This window comes from Podarcis vaucheri, assembly GCF_965113315.1.
Source record: "Podarcis vaucheri genome assembly, chromosome: 2".
NCBI lineage: Eukaryota > Metazoa > Chordata > Lepidosauria > Squamata > Lacertidae > Podarcis > Podarcis vaucheri.
In genome coordinates this window covers 71461675-71483365 of record NC_138760.1, presented here as the reverse complement: position 1 = coordinate 71483365, position 21691 = coordinate 71461675, and the positions used below count along the sequence as shown (strand labels likewise).

Sequence of the window (21691 nt, the reverse complement as noted above, 5' to 3'; positions counted from 1 at the left end):
TTGCTCCACCCACTTTTGCCTACCACAGACTTGCTTGTTTAGAAAATCTCTGCTTAAATATTTTCTTGACTGAAATACCCTCTAAAAGATGTTGATGACCAGATAGCTTTGCTAGCTACCTTTTCAAGTTCTTTTGTCCCCCTTTTGGTCTGTAATATGGTTTTTGTTGTTTCCTCCCTTCACAGTGATAGCGATGAGGAAAAGAGATCTAGAAAAGCTAAATCGCCTAAAGGAGAATTCAAAGATGAGGAGGAGACAGTGACCACAAAACACATCCATATTACACAAGCCACAGAGACCACCACCACCAGACACAAGCGCACAGCAAACCCTTCCAAAACCATTGACCTGGGAGCAGCTGCACATTACACAGGGGACAAAGGAAGTCCAGACCAGAATGCTTACACTCAGCAATCTATAGCAAAGGTAGGAGGGGAAAGAAGGCACAACTGTACCTTTGAATTTGCATTTTTCCTAATCAAGTACTGTTTTCATTAAAGGTAATAAATCTGGAGTCTTCCAAGTGTGCCATAGGGAGTAATTCACTGAAAGCACTGGAACTGCATTTGGGTTAAGCAGTTGCTCCTCATCTCATGTGATTTAGGCATATAGAACAAGCTCAGACCAAAGAATGACGCAGCACCTAGGTTGATACTGGTTTTGACAGTCTCCAGGGTGTTTGAATCCCAAGCTGTGAAGGGCTTCAAAGGTAAGAAACTATCTGGTAACTAGGGCAGGTTGCTGTAGAATAGGTTTAAGTATGTTTGGCCTTCCAACAGCTTTCAACATGCAGAAATAAGCATTCAGCACTAGTTGGAACTTCTTAGTCAGTCTCAAGGGAAGCTCCATGTAGAGCTTGTTTACCTGTACAGGCAACTCTCAATTTATGTGGGAGTTACATTCCAAGGCACCACACGTTTAATTGAAATCACATATATTTGAAATGCCATTGAAAAGGCCTGCAGATGCCCCATCTGCCCCGCCCCCTTTGGGGACGTTTTTTGTTCACTTCCAGGTTCAGTGCCATGTGCGTGTGGTCGCGCACACATATTAGATGTGCCTAAAATAGTTGCTGCCTGTAGGTGATCCTGGAAGTTGCAAAAGCATGATCATCATGACTAGATGTCCCCTCTCCAGAAGCGGAAGAATCACCTTGCCTCTGGCACCTATTTAACCAGGGGTAAAGGCAGAGGGACCTAGGCATTCCATTAGGTTTCTAACTTCAGAAGACAGGGAAACTACTGAATCATCTGTCACAGGAAGGACCCACCTATGATGGAGCACTGTGATTACCTACCAGTCCAGGATTTGGCGTTTTTCGCTTGCTTTGTGTACTGTGAGCATCCTTCTTCCCAACTTTCTGGAAGAGTAGCTTAGCCTCTCATCATCCTTTCCTCCTCCATAGCAGGAAAGAGAAGTGAAGGCTTCCTTGGCTGCTGCTTGGACAAAGGTACTCTCAAAACCACCAAGTATCACCAAGCTTGCCTGGGGCTGGAACCTAGCTAGGCTAAAATTGTGGACGCCTGTGTTAGGGTTACTTCCATTTTGTATTCTAATCCAGGTTGTAATCCAACACAAGTCTGTATATAATAGAAGTTTAATGTACACTGAATGTAATCCAGGTTGAGCATTCCACCTCTTCAGTTCAGTTGGAAGTTTTTATTTGTTATAAAGTAGAGAAATGAGATAAAATCTGTTGCCACACCTTTGCAAGCATTCTCAGGAAGTGGAAGGATCACTTAATGTCTGAAGACCAGGGGAATCAGAAGTCATTGTTTGATGGAATCTGTCAAGCTCAAAATTGCAGGGAGATTGAAGACATGAAGTGAACAGATGGGCAGTTTTAAAAACTCCCATGTCAGCCTCAGGGAAGCTAGAATACTAGAGATTGTATCTATATTACATAGGTAAGTACACTAAGACCATAATGTGAAAGCATGTTTTACTTCTGCCGTAATGCAGTGGGTTTTTTTTCTCGCCCACATAAGATGGAAGGAAAGAGGATGCATATTACTTTTCTGGCACTGCCAAGTATGTACTAAAAGTGATGCCACTTAGGAAGGAAGTCAGGAAACAATGAAGAAAAGCTATAGTGTTCCCTTTCCACTGTAACTATTTAAATTAGCCCAATTGTAAAAACAGCAGTTTGACAGCTCTGATGGTTAAACTTTGTGAAGCTATAATCAGATGGTACAAATTTTAAGTATTCCCTAAATTAAAGACCATATGGCAGTACACTGATCCACCAGCAAGCAGATCCTTTACATCTAAATTGTGCAGTTAATGTATGCATCTAGTGTGCCCAAAGTATCTCTGTTCAATAACTTATTTTGAAGATGCCCTCAGAAAAGGCAAGGATCTTTGTATAACAATTTCACCTTAAGAAGAGAGAAAGCTTAAACATTCGAACAAAAAGGCATGAAAAATATGTGATTTAGAAATGAAAGTTCTATTTAATTTGTGTAGTTGGTTTTTTTATTTGTATTTTGTTCTGTTGGAAGCAACTGTGTGGGTACAAATGTTTTAAATAAACAGAATTTTTTAAGCCCTCTGCCTTGCTTATCGGGCTTTGGGAAGGAGGCATGAGGGCTCTGGGAGCATGTCGGGGCCCTTTAATGACCTTCTCAGAGCCCAATAAGCTCTGGAGAGGTAGGAGTGATTGCAGGGGTTGGGGCTCTGGGGGTTCCTGACTTTATGCAATTTTGCCTTTGCGGGAGGACCTCCAAAACTGAACCCTTGCATGTGTGGCCAGCCCACTGTATTACTATATTCTGAAATGTTCAATTCTGGGTCTGCCCTGTCCTTTAAGGCCATACCTAGACATGTACTTTGCTACCAATTTATTTGGCATAGGGCAAGGAAGAAGAACTTAACTATGTAGGGTTGCACATGTCTAGAGGTTGTGCTTTAAACTGGATCTCTTTGCCTGTTTGTGCACTGTTTGTATGCCTCATGTCTTTAGCCTGGGCAGACATTGTGCCTGTGTTCTAGTTAGTGCATGTGTAGTGGCTGGGGGCCCAGGATCAAAGAGATGCTGGTGCACTGCGGCATAGGTAAGTTCACCTTATCCAAGTGTCATGTTTCAGTTGCGCCCCAAGTTCAGAATCTGCTGCACATGCTTGCTGCTTAGATGGGACAAATCTTGTTCTCCAGTGCTCCCAGACTTCATTAAATCCACAAGTACATTTACAGTGCAGTCCTATACATGTTGGCTGAGAAGGAAGCCTTGCTATTTTCAATGGTTGTTATTTCCTAGGCATGTGTGTATTGGATTGCAACCTGAAGTTTGGTATTGCATCCTTCCCCTCTTGTTATCCTGGACTTTTTTTTTTTGCTTCCAATTATTTTCCCCATCCGCCCAAGAGTGAGAGTCTTCAACAAGTGTACTGGACGGAACTTCTTAAAAGCAAATTAAAGTGAGCCCTGTGTCTACATAATCACTAATGTTGTAATGAGGAAGTTTTCTAGAAACCCTCAGGTGCATAGAGTTTACCATAGATGTAGTTGTCTTTGTGCCAAGGTTTATAGTCTATTAAATTTACATGGTGCTCCAGGAAAAGCAACTTTTCATCCATTCCCTTCCTTTGTGAATGTGTACAAAAATCTAGGATTTAGTCATAAATGATAAAGTGCACCCATGCAGCAAGATAATATTGTGATTTTTAATGCATGGATTTTGTTGGTAAATACATTTCCTTCCTTGTAGCAGAAGAAGAAACCACACTACCTCTACTTTGTGACAGAAATTTCTTAAATTAGGCTTTTCTGGTATCTAGCATTTTGCTAATTTTATCAAAGAAGCAGAACCTAAAATATACCTTCCACCTTTGGTATAACAGTCACTTTATTCCAATTTCCCCCAAAAAGAAGATGGGCCTACTTGGGGTGGCGTGCTGTTTTTAACCATAGTTGCTTGGAAGTAATTACTTCAGGAAATGAAGAAGTTACTTCCAATTAAATATATTCATGTTTGGGATGCTGAGTTCAAATCTCAAAGTCAGCTCTGAATTTCTTTGGTGCCTTTAGACATCACACTCCTAATATCAGCCTTTCATTTTAATTGGAATAATCCCAGAGGTAAGGCCGTAATAACCAGAGGATTAAAAACTATTGTAAAGCACAAAGAAAGCTATACAAATTTAGTTATAAGCAGAAAGATATCAAGCTTTAAAATTCTAGGCAGCTTACAATTGACCAAATGATGTTTCTAGTATTTTGAATATCTCAAAATGAAATTTTAAGGCATGTTAACAAAACTATAAAGGTGGGAAATATTTTAAGAAATGGTTCAGCCTTTGCTATGCTTAATAGTTATATGGAATGAGTGTGTTTTCTAAAAAATATTTTTGCACCTCTCCTCACATTGTCTGATGGGAGGTAACAGCTTAGAATCCTTGTTATCAAGTTGCACAATAATAACTTCCTTTATATTCTTCAGTTTTGTAATTCTCTTAATATAAGTTGATTTCCAGTAACAACCAATGTTTGATGCTACACAGATCTATTTTTCTCTGTGTTACTCCAGTTTTCCAATTTCTTGCCACAAACAGTCCTCGTTCAGTTGCCCTAAAACACACACACACCTTTGCATATTCATAACCATATTCCTTAAAACAGTTCAATTGTGCTTGTCCTTAGGTTCCTGGCAGCAAGTCATCCGGTGACCTGGTCGATCTTTTGTTCGATGGTACTGATCAATCAGTCCCAGCAGGTAAAATGTATTTCTGTGTTCTGTTTGAGCAGTAGCTGTAGCTTGTGAGTCTAGTACATTTTAATTCTGCTGAAATCAAACGTATGCATTAGGAAGCTTAGGGAAACTGTATCAGTCAGTTAAATGTAGAGCTGCATATTTATTCATAGAACCACATGCAAATTACCATATTGTATAGATTAATAATAACCATAGCACCTTAGAAAGATTCACAGCTAAGTCAGTTTGTCAGGAACTCTGGTGGCTGAAATGCAATGTTATTCATAATTAATTTTAAAAGCATGTAATCCAGTCAGATTTCAACACTTCTCGTGTTACACATGGAGAGAGAGGCAGTGGTGAGAGTAGCTGACTTATAAGTCACATCTAATGTGTACAGCAAAAGTGACCTTATTACTTCTTATTTTTGTTTCCTGCCCATTGACTCCTGGGTGACCTCAGAAATAACTATGTTTCTTGGTCACTTCAAAACTGTTCAATTCATTCACTCCATTGTAGGCGACTAGTGAAACTGAGGCTTCAGTAAAGTAAATGTTACTTTCTATAATGGAGTGCATGTTTGGTATATTTAAAAAAAACAATAACAATGAATAGCCATATCAGGACAAAGTAAGGAAGATTGTCTCTGGCTGGCATGAAATATTAAGATGGTTCTATTCTATCTTCACTGCTGCTGGCATGATTGTAGAATCATCAATCTTATATTAGGTGGCTGGATGTTGATAGCTGCAGTTATAATCCACATTACCTGTGAGCAAATTAAGAAGAGGATTAAGAGCTGTGTAACTGAAACAATGCTTTCTCTTGAAGGAAGAATTTCTCAACAGATTCAGCACGCAGCATTAATGTTGTTAGTGGGAAGATTATTTTCCACCCCTTTTCACCCCCCATTTACAATACCATGAGCTTCTGAAAAGGTGTGGCTGTACTTTTGGGCTTTGTGAACTGTCATGATTCTGCCAGAATTTGTTACTCCTATACAAATTTTCAACATGGGGCTGGTTCCATAGAAGTGCTCCCGCAAGGAGACTTTCCTGCCATATTCTTCCAACAGCAGTCCCCTGCATCCACTAAAAAGATTCTCCAGTGGGACAGGGGGTGCTCTGGAACAGTGTGGGATAATAAGGGGGGGGGATTAAATGAAATTGAAGCACCTTGTGCAAACAGGTCCCATGACCCACATACAGCTGGCGTTTCGGCGACCTTTCGTGAGCCTTGCGCAAACATCTTAGTGTGAATGCTTCTCTGGGTGCAGCAAGTATATACATGATTGGCTAATGATTGGATAAATCTGGAACTTCTACTATGTACCCTACTCAAGCAACATTTCAAACAGTTGCAACCATTTTTTTGCCCCCAGGATTACTATTATTTTATTATTATTTTGTCCTGTGTATACTAATTACATAGTGATAATAAAATGAAATTATCTCCTCATAAGCAGGACTTTAGGCCACAGCTCTTAAGCTTTATTCTTTTGCCCCCTGCCAGTCCCTGCTTTTGAAGGGTTCCTTAGAAAATGCAAGCAGCACATTGAAAACTTTGCAGAGGCACAGGAATTATTCTCCTGTCAGTATACTGGAGAATGAGAGTCAGCATTATATCCTTGTACTTAGTATGATTTTGGATTCTGAATTCTTGTGAATAGGTGTATTTTAAATGGCAGCAAATGTGACTGGAAGCTGTCCATATTAAGAAATACATATATCTGTACTGTTTTTTGGATGAGGCCATGGCCTTGGGCTAGGGCAATAAAAGTTTCTGGTGATTGTATAGAAACTTAAGGGGTCTCTTTGCTGGGTCTTTGTTACTAGGCATTGAGATTCCTTCCCCAGCAAATATCTCTTCAGTTTGTCTACCATAATTTTTTTACTGGGTTTTTGACACACATGAACAGTGCTCAATCCCTCCACTTTCCTAAAGTTGTGTTTTCATGCAGGAATGGTGTCAACTTCTTTAAGTTCTTGAACTCAATCTTCTTAGAAACATTCTACTTTTAGCTTTAATTCTGTTTTTCTCTACCATCTGGTTTCATAGTTCCCTTTAAAACCTGATCATAACACAATGTAGACAGACATTGCTTCTTTTTTGGCATATGGAGTATTCTACAGTGATAGAATATTTGGAGTACAATATTTTTCCTTTATGGTTCACTGAAACTGTGTGTTTCTGTTAAGCTTTGTAGCAAGAGCCATTGCATACATGACCCATACTTCTCTACTACCATGGGCTCCCACTGATTTGAAGCACTCACTGAAGTCCTGCTAACCTTATAGGCACAGAGCCATCCCTGTGGCTAAAGAAAAGCATGGGTTAGGGTTAGGGTTCTAGACCACACACAATGGGTTAGGGTTAGGATTCTAGACACATCTGCAGCTGTGTGGGAAACACTTTAATCTGAGTGGCTCCTATGCAGCTCAGCATTGTATTTGATCTTGCTTGCATTGATGCTGTATTACTTCCCTTTCACACCACCTCTTACGTAAATGGAGTGTTAATGGGCAGATTGTTCAGTCCTCCTCATAATATTGACAACAGCAGGTGTACACATATATTTGGTCTTACAAATAAATACAGAGAGAGGAGCATTTCTTACAACACTTGAAACATGTCTGGATATAATAAAATGTTCTACTCTCATTCCAGTTATCTACAGGTAGATCATCTATTATAAATAATGTTGATATTCCCCTTGTTCTCCATAAATCTAAAGTTGATGCAACAACTTAAACAGATTGAGAATCCCAAGAGGCAAATAGGTTGGGGTTTTCAAGCTCCTGTTTTTATTGCACTCCCTTACAACTTCCTAAAAAGTATCTCCTGAAAGTCAAAGGATTTATGGGGTAGGATTCAGTGTGACTTGAATATGCCCCCACCCTCAAGCAGTTTTCCAGTTGTGTATGGAGTTCTTTGGATCTCAGCCGCAGCCGGTATCCCATAATTTGAAGGAGTGCTCAACTGTTAATTTAAATCTCTATCTGGAAAAACCCTCATCTTACAGACTGTTGCTGTGAGAACAGAACATGCTCATCTTTCTTTTGAGAAATCTTTTCTGGATTTGCCATTTGACTACCAATTATTCTGCTTTCACTCCTTTAGTGGAAGTTAAGCTTACCCGCTCTTTCCACATCAGCATTTAGAAGATGTCCTAGAGATGAGACACATTACCAGCTGGCCACCACAAATAGCATCTTCTGCTGCCCTAAGGAGACAGATGGAAGGAGTTAATTTATAACGACAGCTCTCACTTGGGAGTCTTTGAGGCTAGCTAATGATGTTGTGAAGATTAGCACTGTCCTTCCTAAGGAGGTCACTTTCCCTAACCCATGTGCTGCTTGCTGTAAAGAGCATGGCTCCATTAGCTTGTGTCACGCACAGAATAGCAAAGGGGCCGCAATAGGCATTGATCTCTTTTGTAAAGATAGGGGCATGGAAATCTCATGTTTTTGTGGAGGTGCTTGCCAAGCAACTAGTCCACACCAAGACAGTGGGAAGCATTTCCCCCCCCCCCCAAGAAGGGGGCTAAATACTTTGAGCAATGCCTAATACAAATCTCCATCATTTAATAGAGGATAGAAAAAGAAAATGAAACAACTTTGTGCAGTGCTTCATATGGAAATGGTAGTTGTTAGCTCACCCTGTTGCACAACTATCAACACCAGGAGGCTGTGCTGGCACTGCATCCTAAGTAACCATCTTCATAGACTTGCTGTTAGCTTTGAAGAAACGTTCTGTGTTTTCTGAGGAAGCAACTAGATAGAGCATGGGACCACCAAAATATGTGCAGAAGCAGATTAATTCCCAAATGATTTCACCTGATTTTTAACTGGCTTAAGCATTTGCCATACTATTGTTACTTTTAAATTGACTATTTGGTATCATTTACCTGTATTGTCTAAATTAGCACTGCTAGTTCAAATAACCATGGTCTTGAAATTTGTAATCATTTAAGTATGCTAGTGTTTACGGACAAGACATGTGCACGTGGTTGCATATGCCATGCAATGCTATGTAAATATTGCTTGTTTCCATCTTCTGGATAGCACAAATGTATTGTACATCCTCAAGCTGCTTAGATAAAAGTGATGCTTATCTTTGCATAAAACTCCATCACAGTTTCCTATAATGATTTAAGATCTATACTGGTAAATGCCCAATCTGTCTGTCTTTTGGATATGCTCTACAACATAATTCACCTATTATAAGACTTTAGGAGGGTCTTGTTACTACATATCTCCTATTTGATAACATATCTGTGTACGTTCTGAAGGGAGATGCTCCTATCTGAAAATGAAGTATGACTTCCTAATAATTGACTAAAATAAAATAGCATTAAAAAGAAATACAAGTACACATGTATTAGAAAGGGAATTGTTCCTTTTATTACTGCCAGCCATTTATTAAAAAGGCGATGGTTCTAGTTTAATTAACCGAGTTGAGAGCAGCAGATGGAGCAGAATGTCTTGCAGCGATAAGACAATTCAGAAATGGCACCAGATGTTGGAAGCTGTCCCTGGTGGTGTTTGAGTGCAACACAGATGTTACAGTCCCACCTGGCTAGTTTCTAAGCACTGCAGGCTAAGCAGCTGTGATGTAACCCATATAATGTACGCAAACACTAAAAGCAGAATAATTGAGCTGCTGGTACTCCTTGGAAGGGTGTGACTGCTCAGAGGTGAAATCTTTTAAGGACAAACGGCAACAGCTAAGGCCATCACTTTTTCGGTACTTTCAGAGGAGGAAACTGTCAGCTAGAAGCCTAAAGCCCTTTATTAAAGATATGGTGGCAGAGAGTTGCTTCACCTAAACATTTTCCTTCACAGAAAAAAATATATATCTGCAGAAAGTGCCTATTTTTTTGTATGTATTTCTCTCAGAGGGCCAATTAATGTCCACAATTTTAAAAATTTGAATGGGGGCTTTCCTTTTAGGGATAATAGCTTGGGAGGAACTAGCATTTCTGATTAATTGAAGCCCTCCTTGTGTACAGCATTCCCATTCCTGCTCAGAAATCCCCACCTGTGGCAATCATCCTATTTAGTTTGGCCCTCAAACTTGACATAAGGAGATGTACAGAACAATGACCAGTGCAGAGGCTGTGAATCTTTACTATTTTGATAAAAAATGTGTAGGAAATAATAGTAAAGATACTATATTTTGTAGTAAATAAATCATTAGTATCTGCAACTGGGACTTTCAATGTTCTTATTCTGAAAAGAAAGCAAACTTATTAAAAAATGAATACCAGTGCAGGTTTTATGCATTAAAACCTTGAATCTGAAATCCTGTGCAAGTCATTCCTGCTTTCAGTCTCACAAGATTTAACATGTAAGGAGGCCTTTTTAAATTTTTCATTCTATGCAGCATAATAAGCAAACAAAGGCATTTCTCCAATAAAAGACTTGTTCTGTTTCTTATATCTAGTACCTGAGTTAGAATTGCATTAATCTTTACTGTGTGATATTTCTTCCAAGCCTACACTGGTTCTTCACCAGTTTTGCGTTCCATGCAACCTTGGTAAATTATTACTGAAATTACGAAGTTGAATATAGACCACTTGCATTGATGTACAAGTGGTGGGATATAACTGAACCATAAAAGCAGGCATAATTCGATTTGACAGGTTTGTTTGTGTACAAAAAAGAAGGAAAGAAAGACTTCAGCCATGTATATGTCTTGTGACATTTTGTTTTGATTGGACTATCACCCTTCTGAATCAATCTTCATTTAACGCATGATCGTTCGTGGTGCTCTCTTCCATGCTTGTGCATGCCAGAATAGTGAAAAAACTGAGGGTGGAAACTCCCCACAAACTAGTCAAAGGAAAGCACAAGAGTACGATTGCATACACAACCAGGTTTTGTTCCTGCAGCCCGGTTTGCAGAATTTTCACATATTTCAGTTTTTGTACCATGACAACCATCCTTGTATAACAGCCATCAGTGGTAAAATATCTTGTATTGAGAGATCGAATTTGACTTGAGAACTGTGCCCTTAAGTACTTTGAGCTTCAATACGCTTGATGGATTGAACCGTTTCCAAGAACTGTATATCTTGACTCCACGTACAATATATTTAAATATAAAATTTAATATTTGATGTGAAGTGCTACTGGAGTGGGGCTGTTTTCACTAATTTACAACAAATCCTTTGATTGGTTGTAGGTGGAGCCACTGACCCCTTCGGAGGGTTTGCGGACTTTAGCTCTGCCGCCGCCGCCTCTGCCTCAGCAGGCTGCCCCCCATCACAAGGTACAGTGCCAAGGGAGTGGAACAGAAAGCTGACCTCTCAAATTTTGGTCTCTTGCTACTTGAAAGTGTCTTCTCTTCCAGAATAGATTAAATTCTATGTCGAGTTCTCATTTTAAAGGTGCTAGATTCTGCCGCTTTGTATTGTGATACAGTTTCATTTTATTATGACTTACTCTCTATGCGGGGCAGAGGGATTAATTATTTGGGAAATGAGCTTTTCCTTTGACCCTTTGCCCAGGGGTGGCTTACCTTTTCCAGCTCAAGGGCCACATCAAGGGTTTGCTACAGCTTTGAGGATTGCATAGATCATGGGCCCTTGGACACACACACACTTGCAAAATCCACCCAGGTGAAGGAGGGGAATGAGCAGCATACATATGCACACCCCCAGTAGAGAGGATGCGCACACACACAAATGAAATAATTGCTCTGGAATGATTTTTACAAGCACCAAAAAGAATTTAAATGAATTAATACAGCAGTAATGATCATTACTTTGTCTCCCCTCACAAACACCTTTAACATTAATTAAAGCTAACTGAAATACTGGGCTGGAATGATTTTCACAGGTACCAAGAATGAATTCCAATTAATACTGAGTAGTAGCTATTGCTATAGTATAGTATGTTGTGTACTCCATCCCCTTTCGCCTGTAATGGTAACCTTTTATGTAATCTGCAATAAGCCTCTTAAGAATTGTATTCCACATTTTATATTAAAGTACTCTCTTGGAAGAAGGCTAGAATTGACCCAAGAAACATTTAGAATTCGACAATAGATGCTGTGCATAAGGCAGGATTGCTACATGTCCAGGGAGGGGACTGTTAATTTGTGTGTACTGATTTATTTAAGTTCCACACAAACTAAGAATTGTCCACTGGGGAGAAAAAAAAACTTCACAGTAAGAGCTCCTTGTAGGGGTGAGGAAGCTTATACAAATGTTATGATTGGCCCTAAATTACTGCCTTTTGTTGTATTCTTGCCACACTGCTATAATAATTGCTGTTACCCGAATTACTTTTTAAAAGACCCAATGAATTAATGTGAATTAAGATAGCTGGTCAACAGAGCTGGGATTGTTCAAAGAGTTTTGAACCAAGCAGTAGTTGAAACAATTGTTCTACCACAAAGCATATTGCATAGAAGAAGGTGTGATGTTTCTTGCAGCCATCAGTAATAAAATGCATTGTATTGAGGGATAGGATTTGACTTGAGAACTGTGCCCTTAAATACTTTAAGCTTTAATAATGTTCTGCCTTGATTTTACAGGTTATTGAAAATTTAGGTTTGTGGTGCTCAAATCCTATTATGCTAATAATGCAGTCTAAGCTTGATAATACTCCTTTATCAGTGTTAATATGATTAATCTCCACCAATCACCTTTATGCAAGCAGCCAGCAATGATTAATCATTCTTGAGCAATAAAGCCCCCCCCCCCAGAAATCTTTTGTTGATTAATCATCTTTGGTAAAGTTCCCCGAAGAGTGGCATCAAATGCCTCTGTCTTCTCCCCCTTTCCTTTATTTGTGTTTGGATATGAGCATCCCGTAACTGGAGAATCAGCATTTACTTATCCATCAGGAATACTTGTAAGTGTGCTTAAATTTTTAATAGGCAGTACTAATTGAAATATTCCCAATAAAGTCCCTTTTGTAAGGGAGATCAAAGCAAAATGTTTCATTGTGGCCCCAAGCTAATGAATTCTAGCCCAGCACTTGCATTAAAGTGGATTGTAGTGCACAGATAAGCGATGGATGTACTTTTCCCTCCCTGCCCTTCCTTACTTAAATTTTAATCCACCTGTGGAGGAGAAATTAATTAAAACAAGGGTTTTATACCCAGGCGAACAGGTACTATTACGAATTATTGACATGAAATGTAAATTATTGCAACCTTTTTAAGATTAGGTGAGTTAGATTCTAAGTAATAGGCAGGTTTGTAGATCACTAATTCCTAGCTGGCTGTACAGACCAGATTATTCTGAAATCAGCAGGGTCTCTCATCTCTCAGACCTGTCAGGTGAACATTTATTTAAAATTGTGAATGCTTTCTTTTCCGTCTGCACTGATGAGGCCTAACAGTTAAATGTAAATTGCAAGTTGTTCAACTGTGTGAAAACCAGTGCTAGCATGTGTGCCCCTATGTGCCTTTGTCTGTGCATCAGGCTACAATAGTAAGGTCTACGTAACTGTTGTGCTTCCTGTGCATCAGGCTACAATAGTAAGATCTACGTAACTGTTGTGCTTCAAAACTGAAATACTCATCAGTGGCTAGCAATTGATAATCATACCAAAGGCTCATTCGCTTTAAAAGCCAAACATCTATTTCCTCGTGATCTTTACATCTTGGAGCCTCACTCACAAGTTTATTCCAGTAAAATGTGTATTTTTAAAATAGGTAAAGACAGGCAGACTGCTGTTAAAAGAACTAAATGTCTTGCAGCTCTCTATGCACATGCTGTACAAAGATTTGAGAGCATGTGTGAGCTTTGAATGCATATTTATCAAAGCTCCCATAGAGCGCTAAATAAATACTACACAATGCTGTTAACAAGCACAACAGAGGTGAGATAAACACCCTGAGGCAACTGAATTTGAAAGCCCATTATTTTATTGGTATCCCACTTAGCTGTACCGGTTTAATAACTGTATACAGCAAGTAATGTATATGTAATCAGATGAGTTTGAACAAATTGCTGTTTTTATGACTTCTTACGACTGTGAGACCAGCCTTGTTCACAGTGATTGATTCAAAACATCAATGAGTTAATGTTTGCAGCTTTGCTTAAGGCTCCCAATTTTGAGCTACTGGCAATTTAGATACTGAACTTCTGCTATGCTTCAGGTGTCTCTTATGCCTGCCACATTCTTATTTGTTGAAAGTGGATCCTGCAGATTTGCCTGTTAGGAAATCTATGTCCCACTCATGTGGACTCCACAGGTGGCACATAACCAGCCATACTATAGCACTGGTGTGGCTGTTTTATTCTTATGTGTCTCCCCCCCCCCTTTGCTATCCTGTTAAAATTGTTGGAATATTCATGAGGGAGAGTAATGTCCAGATGGAGATCCTACCTGCAGATGTTAATCTGGATGGACATACATCGGCTCTCATTTGTTTCACTTCATGGAATGTGGCATTTGCTCTGTGCTTTTCATCAAGACTCTTACCTTTCTTTTCCCTCCCCAGGTACAACTGCAAGTGGGAATGGAGAGTTTGGCGACTGGAGTGCCTTCAACCAAACCTCTCCAAGCCCTGCTGCTTCAGCTGGAGAGCTCTTTGGTGGCTCTGCTCAGCCAGCTGTTGAGCTCTTTGGTGGCTCTGCTCAGCAGAGCCTTGGCCAGCCTCCAGCTGCTTCAAATCCTTCTGACCTCTTTGATTTGATGGGTACCTCCCAAGCCACTATGACCTCTTCCCAAAGCATGAATTTAGCTATGATGGGTTCCAGCACTGTCAGCATCAATCTACCTATGTCAAGGTCACAGGTATGGTGCTGTTCTGCAGTCCCTTGACTACTGTTTACTCAACGGATAGTTTTGACACACGCTTAACTTAAAGCATCTTTTCTGTAGCTCTGAAAGTGTTTTCTTGTCTTTTTGCTTCACTGGCCCCTCTTTTCTTCGAGATTCAAGTAAATTGAGAGAGGAAACGTCTAAAGCAATCTAAGAGTTGTAGAACATAAGGAAGACTTCAAACTTGTGACACTTTGATTGTACCAAGGGGGGTGAGGGTGGGCAGTGCCACCTGTTTCTGACAAACTGGCTCACGTATAGTTTTACCCAGTTTAAGTGTAGTTGACTATTTAAAACAAGTCTTTGGACTTGGAAAACTTAGCAACTAGTTGATCAGGTATGGTCTGAAGTCGCATGAGACCACTAACCCACTGAAATAAAGCAAGTCAGGGTCTGGTCAGTGCAAGACCTCATGGAAATTACTTGTGTGGGTTCCACGATGGAAGAAAGGAGGAATATATTGTAAATGTAAGAAGAAAACTAATTTTCCAAAGCATCTAAAATAGAAGGATGGTTCAGAGAAAGTATTTTAGGTAAGGGGGAGAGCAAGGCACTTCTGAATTACCACTCTTGGCACAGTTCCAGAAGACTACCAGATGATAGGTAAAGTACTTAAAGAGATGCTCTTGAGAATTTTATGAGCATGAACTTCAACTTTCTTCAGTTCTCTTAGGAGAACATAAATGTCCATCTGTTTCTCTTTATGAAGACTGGATGAACTCCTCTCTCTGATAAATTATAGCTGTAAAATACTGTGTTGGCAATTCGTAGCATAACTCTAAAGATCTCTTTTTTTCTTTCTTTAATGCTTCTAGCCTTTGCACGGTGTTAACCCAATGATACAGAAGCCTAATCCACTTTATAATATGGGCACAGAGATGGTCCCCAAAAATGTAGGCAAAACCCTGCCATCCACTTGGTCAGACCCTAGTGTAAATATCAGTTTGGACAATTTAGTTCCTGGTATGCAGCCTTCCAAGCCCCAGCAACCATCACTCAACACAATGATTCAGCAACAAAGTAAGTAATACAATTCTTGCTGTGCATGTATTTCAATGAGGTCACTCTTCACAACATATTCTTGATCAAAGTGTGGGTGGGTCTTAAAAAAACCCAGAACGCTAGACTTCCTCAGCACCTATAAATTCTCTCTTTTTTGTGACCAGAGTATATTATCTGCAACTTCTTGGCTTCTACTATTTAAAAACTCTCTTGATTGTATGCACAACTTTTGTGTTATTGGGTTCTGCCTTTTGTTTTTGCGATCCCAGAGAGCGTGTGGCTGGTGAGCCCAACCATTTTCAGCTTGATGGATCACAAACTATATTGGCCTGCTTGTGCTTTGAATTTTCCTCACCCTGATCTAATGATATAGTGCAGCCTTTAAAAGCTTTTTGTGGTGTCTCCTCCCAAACTCTTGGAACTGTCAGCCCCCAAGCAGTGAAAGGGGATTCCTGTTCAACAGAATTTTCATTTCCTTCTCCCTTTCCCCCAGTTTCTGAACAAGGTACTAGCAAAGTTGTGCTTAAAAAGATCTAATGTAGAGGGAATACACTATATTTGTGGATCCCTGAGCATATCTAGACAAAGCATGGTTTGGCCATGGAGAAAGAAGAGAATTGGAGGAAGGGGAACTATGACAACTAGGATTTGTGCTGGACTTCAGTTGTCAAGCATATAGAAATATGTTGGATGATGCCTTTAAGGATCAGCTTTGTTTTTAATATACAGCCAATACGTTAAATAAGGGTGGGGTGGGAATATACTTGCATATTCTTTGAATGATAGAAATATCATTAAAAAATCACCTTAACATTTAAAACTTCATTTCTGCCCCACAGATATGCAACAACCGATGAATGTGATGTCTCAGAATTTTGCAACCATGAGCCTCAACTCACCACCCAGCATGATGCCTGCTCGACCTCCTGCAAACCCATTGATGGGCGGGCCTGTTCCTGTGGGAATGGGAATGCCCACTGTGATGACTGGCACAATCGGGATGGCTTCCATGGGAGGCACACCTATGATGAACCAGGGCATGATGGGAATGAATGTGAACATGGCAATGCCAACTTCTGGAATGGGTTTGTCGGGCATGGGCATTACTAATATAGCTGTGGCATCCTCCATGACTCCCGGAACTGTGCAACCTAAGCAAGATGCCTTTGCAAATTTTGCAAATTTTAGCAAATAAAGATTGTAAACCAATCAGATTGAATGAAGGATTTTAGCTGCACAAATAAAGCTGGGATAAGGGTTGAAAATGCTGATCAAATGCTTTCTCTTTTTCTTTTATTGCTTACTTTAAAGGAGCCCATCTAAAGAACCCAAAGGTCATTTTGTAAACTCCCAACCTACTTTTGTTCAAGTTTTGGTGAAGAAAACATCCTCCACCGAGTGATATGGTTGATATTGCAATCACTAGGCCTTGTTTTTTAACAAGAGAATTAAAAGCCTTTCTTAGATGGCAGAACCAGTTTTAACTTTGAAACTTGTGGAAACTCTGGAATTTAGGGGCTGGGTATATCTGTGTGAATCTAATTTTATACTTGATTTCTTTTTTCCCCTCCTGGAATCTATTTATCATAATTGGATCCGTTCCTTTTCCTACCACTGAGTCAAATTTGAAGTCAAAGTATGCTGATCAATTTTTTATAAGAATATATATATATTTTTGTCCAAAAAAAAAAAAAATGACTTACATATGTGATTATGGCTAATTCAAAGGGACCTGGAATGTATATATACTTTTGCTACTCTTCCAGCAACACTGCTATACTATCCAAATTTTTATTATAGACCTCTTTAAGCAATTTGCTGATGAATAGGGTGGGACGGGTGGGGTTTTCCTACCTCTTTCTGCTCTAATACGCAATGCAGAACTGGTAGAAACTTCATTCAGACTGCTGTATGGTTTCCTTTCAGAGAACTCTAGAGAATATATATATATGGCTGGGTTTTGGTTTGGGTGGTTTTTCTACAGCCATACTCCAGTGAAAAGTGGCAGCCCCCCTTGGGGTCTCTGGGGTCACTGTTTACATCACTGACAGTCAAAATGCAAGAATTTTTTTTTCTTGCAACACAAAAAAAGAGAAACAGCATCTTTAAATTAAGAAAGAACACCTCTAAACTTTTTGTTAATCCAACAGCATTGGATTCTAAATTTTATACATTTGGTGACTTCACTTGTTTTATGTAAATATGGCCTTAGCAATTGCGGAATCCAATAGAAAGGGATTAAATAAATATATATAAATGAATAAATATATAGATTATTATTATTATTATTAAAGGAAACCTGTAGCTGTCAGATTTTATGAATTAATGAAAATAAAGGAAATGAAAGAATAAATTAAAGGCTTTTTCTTTTCCTGCTATGATTCTGCATTTAGGTTCAAACACAGATCATGATTTTTAGTCTGGGGTGCAGAGGTTCAGTTTATATTCACAGAGCCAGGGCTGCTACTGAGAATGAGTACTATATTCTAGGTATGAAACTTTATTGGCTCCCCTTTCTTATGTTGGAATTTTTTTATTATTATTAAATTGATAAAACTTTATTTCCATTGTATTCATAATGTTCTGTTATACATAACATTAAAGTGTTCATTAAAAACAATGTTGGGGCTGCTTCTCCTTTCATTCCATTTGACATTTCATGAGAGCAGTTGGGGGGGGGAGAAATAATTATAATTTGGGCAAAGTAATTTTTATAAATAATTTAAAATTGTTTAATGACTTTTTATCTCCCGCCTTCCCTATCTGACTCTACTGTTAGGAATTAAAAATGAAGCAGCGCAGATATCTTGACCCACTCCAGCCTTGCTAATGCTCCATCTACAACATTTCTAATTAGGCAGAAATTCATGTACTTCAGCTAAGTGGTAATGAAAAGTGATTCATTTGCTGAATAAGAGATGAGAGTGAGTGTAATTAGCTGACTGCGGTTTTTAATCTTTCAACAATTCAATGTGTTTAAATTAGTTTCAAAGAATAGAGCTTTCAAGTGTTGTTACATCAAAGTAATCAAGACAAGCTTTACTGGCTGTGCGGGACAGATCGCCTTCTCTTCAGCTCCAGTTTTGAAACCCTTGAACTTTTTGTGGGAATTGTCTTCATAAGTTTGTCTTGTGACAGATGTTGAGAAGCAAAAAAAAAAAAAAAAAAAAGGAAAAAAAATAAAAATGAACCTACAAAACTGCAGGAGGTGGGAGCAAACCGGTTTTCGGGGGGAACGGAGAAGTTGTCAAACCTGTTTTTAAAAACCTCGTTCTACTGTTATGATGTCAAGGCACCAAAGTCCAATAATGTATTCTCAATACAATACAATGAAAGGCTGGGATGTGCCTCTTAGGCTTTAATGCTTCAAAAAGCAAGTTGGAACAAAGTAGTGTTGAAACTGGACTAGATTTACTTCTTTAGGAAATGTTATGAAACTCTTCAAGTATTTTGGTAGTAGTTCTGCGCTGAGATTGAATCCTATTGCTTTCCAAAGGGGTCCAGGCAGTAACAGTGACACATTCAAAGCAGGCATAAAAAACATTGAAAACCTGTGCCTCTTAAACCTGGCCACAAAGTGCTAGGGCATACGGTAACTTGTGTTTGCTTCTGAAAAATGTATTGTCAAACTTTCAAGAAAAGGGACAGCCATAAAAGTGGATACTCCCGAAGCTTGCTTCTCTACATAATCGTGTTAAGTTCAATCAACCACTATGGATGGTAGTATCAAGAGTATTCACCTTGGTGTGCAGATCTCACAAATTGCCCCCAAATAAACAATTGCTCAAAGGAAAAAGAAATGGCAGATAGTTGCAAAGCAACCTGCAGAGGCTTGGCAGTCTTACAGGCTCACATTGGGATGTCATGGGACTTGCAGGTAAAAAATAAGAAAAGATTGTACAAAGAAGGCAACAGGGCCCACATTCATCAGGTACTTGGTATGTTTCAGATTTAAAGTTTCCACCCAAAATAGATGAGCGTGTTGTATGCAACTTAAGCATTATGCTTGGGTCTTTTTGTAAGGCTATCCTTCAGAATGCATTTACCATGCCATCGCAGAACACTAGGACCTAGCAAAGGCATAAACGGCACAGGTGCACGCTTGCTGATAACCTGAGCACTCAGTGTGTTCTACAAAACAGAAACTGCATCTGAAACCACTAAACAAGAGTATTTATGGCAGCATCTGTTTCATCTCGATCCATCAGCAAAGAGGAGCTTGACACTTCTGGTGGAGAGGAGGAGGGCAGGAGGGATTTATCAATGAAGTTTTTGCATAATGTAAGCAGGCATCCTGCACTCAAGGTGATATCAACAATAAATGTAACCAGCGCTTAAAACCGTTTATATTCTCCCAGGTCTCGGGTTTCCAGAGATGTGTATTCCAGGACACTTTATCTTACCTAGGTATTCAGTGCAGCAACCGTCAACCTATAGTGCAGAGGTTTTCAATCTTTTTGAGTCCATCGCTCCTTTGACCAACTACCATCTTTCTGTATCACGCTGAGGGGCTCAGGAGCCCAGTTATGTTGCCCCTTGTCTGCGACCTCTCACCCTTTTTTGAACACCCTCCCTTGTGGAGTGTTCCCTCAGCCTCTTCTCTCCTTGGGAGTCCTCCAGGTAGCTGCTGCTGTCCCTGGTTTCTGAGCTGCCCCCACCCCAAAGAGAGGTGCCATCTAGAGGCACCATTTGCCTGCAGAGCTTATAGCCAGGGCTGCAGCTGTGCAAGCCTTTTGGAGGCAGAGACACAAGAGGGCAGCAGAGGAGGGAAGGAAGGAAAGAGGGACAGAGGCCAGTGTTGCCCACTGCACCCCTGACCATCAAGGCATCCCAGGGGGCCACGGCACACTGATTGAAAACTACTGCTATATAGTGGACTCACGCTCTGAGTCTAGATCCTTATGTAGCCCAAACAGCACCATCCAAACATTAGCAAGCATGGAAGGATCTCAATGTGTGCAGGAGTAGGTTTTTTTGTTTGTTAAAAACTTTAAAAGGGGGGTTGGGGAACAAAAAAAAAGCGCTTAATGAGGATTTAACATGTTCATTGGTCACAAAATGCTTGAATAGGGACCAGAGGGAGGTGCAATGGAATGAAGTATCTTGGAAAATAGTGTTGCTGGGTGGCTAGAACTGTCAAAAGGACCTTGCCACAGGTTCACTTGCAAGTCCATACTAGGCTGCTTCTTGGCTATGCTTAATATTATAGCTTATTTCTGGAATTTACAAAATATCTGAGGAGGTTTTAAAGAAAGTTTGACTTGCATTTGATCCCCAACAACATTTGGAAAAGCAATAGTCCTTTCAGCTTTCTGCAACATTCCAATAGAAGCCACCTGGTTGTGTCACGCTTCCCTGAAATAGCTTGTGTACTAGGCTCTTGGGTTCTCACTCCAAAGCTGCATCTTACTTTCCCAAAAGTGAAACCCACTTTCTATCCACAGTAGCAAGTTGAAATTCTGCAGGCAGTGGAACACAGATTGAGGTGTGTGTGTATGTAGGTAGAATATGAAATGTAATAAAAGTTTTGATTTGGAATGTGCTCAAATTGCTGTTTTTTAGTTACAAATTACTTTGGAAGGCGATTTTTCTTCTCTCATTTTAATTTGTATTCCAATAGTCATTATGGTTGCAATCTTGTGCCTGTTTGCCTGGGAATAAGTTCCACCAAACCCATTTAGACGACTGACTTAGGGCTCAATTGGCATTCAACTGGGCTATGAATTTTCAGCTGTCAAATTCGTAAGACTGTGATACTCTTGACACTTATGAAAGGAAGGGGGAATGCAAAAGCGTTCAAATGTGTTTCCTTTACTTTTTCACTAACTAGACTCTGATGAGCATCAGGAATATTCTTTTCTTCTCAAGTGGGTGGGAGGGACCTTCCAAGGAAGAGGAGGGCAGCTGCCAGGAAGAAACTCCTCCCCCATTCCCATTCCCACAATTTTGTAATCCTTTTGACACCACCCATTGGCCAACGGAACAAGAGCCATGAACTGCTATTCCACAAGAAAACCAACAAGTGAAGATCAGCCTGACCTGTACTGGGCAAACACTGGTGTCTGTATCAAACATGGCCATTTTATGTGTCACTTTATGACAAGTTCTGACAAGGCTTTATATGATGATAATGCATGGAATGGAGTCCTATGTCTTGAAACACCAATGCAGAAAAATGGCTCTGGAAAATGAAAATTCCCAGTTAAACCTGCCCT

At 39.8% G+C, this 21691-nt stretch overlaps 1 protein-coding gene across 1 annotated transcript in view; it reads left to right on the top strand.

The window, feature by feature from the left end:
• Positions 1–18096, top strand: part of CLINT1 (clathrin interactor 1) — a 64082-nt gene extending 45986 nt beyond the window's left edge. Inside the window, exons 7-12 of the mRNA XM_082213541.1 lie at positions 186–426; positions 4639–4711; positions 10876–10962; positions 14152–14447; positions 15290–15494; positions 16316–18096. Coding sequence (XP_082069667.1) covers positions 186–426; positions 4639–4711; positions 10876–10962; positions 14152–14447; positions 15290–15494; positions 16316–16671 — 1258 coding nt within the window. The 3' untranslated portion in view covers positions 16672–18096. The remainder of the gene's footprint in view (positions 1–185; positions 427–4638; positions 4712–10875; positions 10963–14151; positions 14448–15289; positions 15495–16315) is intronic.
• Positions 18097–21691: the final 3595 nt, after the last annotated feature.